Raw genomic sequence first — 2,279 nt, 5'->3', positions numbered from 1 at the left:
TTAAATTATTGAAGGTATTTCAGCCCCAAAAAGATGAACTTTTACCATTTCATTTTTTTTTTCCAGGGGACCAATGACCACACAGAAACTTGTGGATGAATCGTGATAAATCTGGTAGTTATTTATGAGTATTATGTTGTCATCCTATTATCCAGAAAAATATCCAATTAGCTCAAATAGCCTGATATATATAGCCCAGTATCACACAAAAGACAGGGGGTCATTTGATCCTGTTTCTTTTTTGTTTGTTTTGTTTTGTTGTGTTGTGTTGTGTTGTGTTGTGTTGTGTTGTGTTGTGTTTTGTTTTGTTGTTTTGTTTTGTTTTGTTTTTACCAGTGTGCATTAGTAAAATATCTCTGTCATAAAATATTCTAGTGGAAATTATTACGATGGAAAAAAAAATCAGCAATAAAAATGATATTAGCCTGTTGAGAGGAGATATAGGACACCGGAATAAAGATTTATTATATATAAACTAAAGTCATAGTGGGTTATTAAAATTACTCACATTCTACTTTATGTTCATTCATCTAAACTGCAGATTTAAAGGAGAAGAGATATGTAGTAAGGAGCCTTGATTAAGATGTTATTGACAGACATATGTTTAAATCAGTTTGAGTTATGTAGCACACTTCACATAAACAATGTACTGAATATAAATAGACATTAAAATGAAATGATGGAATTATATATATAAATTGGTGTATTATTATTAGTAGTAGTATTAGTTATAATAATAATAATAATAATAATAATAATAATAATAATAATAATAATACAGATATTGAAATGGAAAAAGATGATTGATAATATATAAAGTATAAAAGTTCATATTCTATGAAAATAAAGTGTTTATTTGATTTTTGTGAAAACAGTCACACAACGAGAAAAAAGTGTAATTGGAAGTTTCCATTTACTTTTTATGCAAAAGAATATAATGACAAGCAATAACTAAAAAATAAAGTAATAACCTACATTCTTTAAAAAAGCATTACAATATCTGTCATCAGAAAACTTAATCAGCATTTTTTAAAAGACTCGACAGAGTAACTGAATTAATGTCAGACAGCAGGATAAATAAGGGAAAATAAAACATTTAAAATGTTTCAGTATGTTACATCAGATTCTTTTGAAAGAGTGCATTAAGATGAAAACATCCTAGTCTTTAAAAAGTTCAACACCTTTTCTCGAATTTCCTTTGTTTTCAAACCATAGATGATTGGATTCAGTGTTGGGGGAAAAATTAAAGTTGACAAACCCATAAATCTTCTGAAATGGGGTGAAACATTACTTAGTCTATATGATATGATGGTGAAAAGACCAAGACACTCCAACAAGAGAAAAATAATCAGATGTGTAGCACATGTCTGCAGGGCTTTGGCTTTTGTATCTGATCGTTTAGATCTAAAGCATGTTATGAGGATCCGAAGATATGTATAGAAAACCATTCCATTAGCCACCAATTGTGAAAAAGCACTTATCAAAAGCCCATAGATATTGTTAATAGTTGTGTCAGCACAGACCAAAGTCAACAGAGATGCATTATCACAATAGGGGTTTGTCATTTCAGATCGACAACGAGGCAAACGCAAAAGTAAGAAAAAAAGCACAGCAATTAAAACTAAACAACTCATCCATACAATGGTGATTATTCTCATGATATGGGCATTACTCATCATGGCACTGTACTGCAGTGGGTAACATATGGCAATGTATCTATCATATGCCATTGCACTCAGATTGAACACAGTGCCTGCTGCATAGATATGGATAAAGAAAGCTTGAGCAACGCAAGCTGAGTATTGCATTATCCCACTGTTTCTCAGTATTTCTTTGATGAGCTGTGGAAAGAGAGCTGATGAACCTATAAGGTCATTAATAGGAAGATTCAGCAGAATTAGGTACATTGGCTGATGCAGAGATTTATTCAGCACAATGGTGAGGATTAGAGTAAGGTTGCAAAATAGTATGATCATGTAACTCAGAGTTGCAAAAAGAAATGCAGGAAAAACACTCTCAGAAGAGAGATTAAAGACATTAATCTGTAAAAAAGAGGATGTGTTGTATCGGTTGTTCATTTTGTTGCTTTTTCACACTATAAAATTGAGAAGTCAATCATCGCTTCTTTGCTAATGAGCAAGACAATATTTACGTACCTCAATGGACATAATAGAAAATATATAAAAAGAAGACATAGGATTAAATGTTACAGTTCAGTTATGATCAACAAACTCTAACCTCCCTCTCCAAAGAACTCCATATACATTTCATGTCATATA

General features: G+C 31.3%; 1 protein-coding gene across 1 annotated transcript; it reads right to left on the bottom strand.

Annotated features, from left to right (window-relative positions):
• Positions 1–1,142: 1,142 nt before the first annotated feature.
• Positions 1,143–2,078, bottom strand: LOC134640678 (olfactory receptor 52D1-like). The gene has a single exon (XM_063492580.1). The coding sequence runs from the start codon at positions 2,076–2,078 to the stop codon at positions 1,143–1,145; it is 936 nt and encodes a 311-aa protein (XP_063348650.1).
• Between the last annotated feature and the right edge of the window lie 201 nt (positions 2,079–2,279).

Source organism: Pelmatolapia mariae, linkage group LG14, assembly GCF_036321145.2.
Source record: "Pelmatolapia mariae isolate MD_Pm_ZW linkage group LG14, Pm_UMD_F_2, whole genome shotgun sequence".
Taxonomy (NCBI): domain Eukaryota; kingdom Metazoa; phylum Chordata; class Actinopteri; order Cichliformes; family Cichlidae; genus Pelmatolapia; species Pelmatolapia mariae.
Note: the sequence above shows the minus strand (reverse complement) of the source record. Positions and strands in the feature narration are given on the sequence as shown.

Coding starts and splice junctions, on each gene's coding strand:
- LOC134640678 (XM_063492580.1), bottom strand. CDS start 2,078: ATGAACAACCGATACAACACATCCTCTTTTTTACAGATTAATGTCTTT.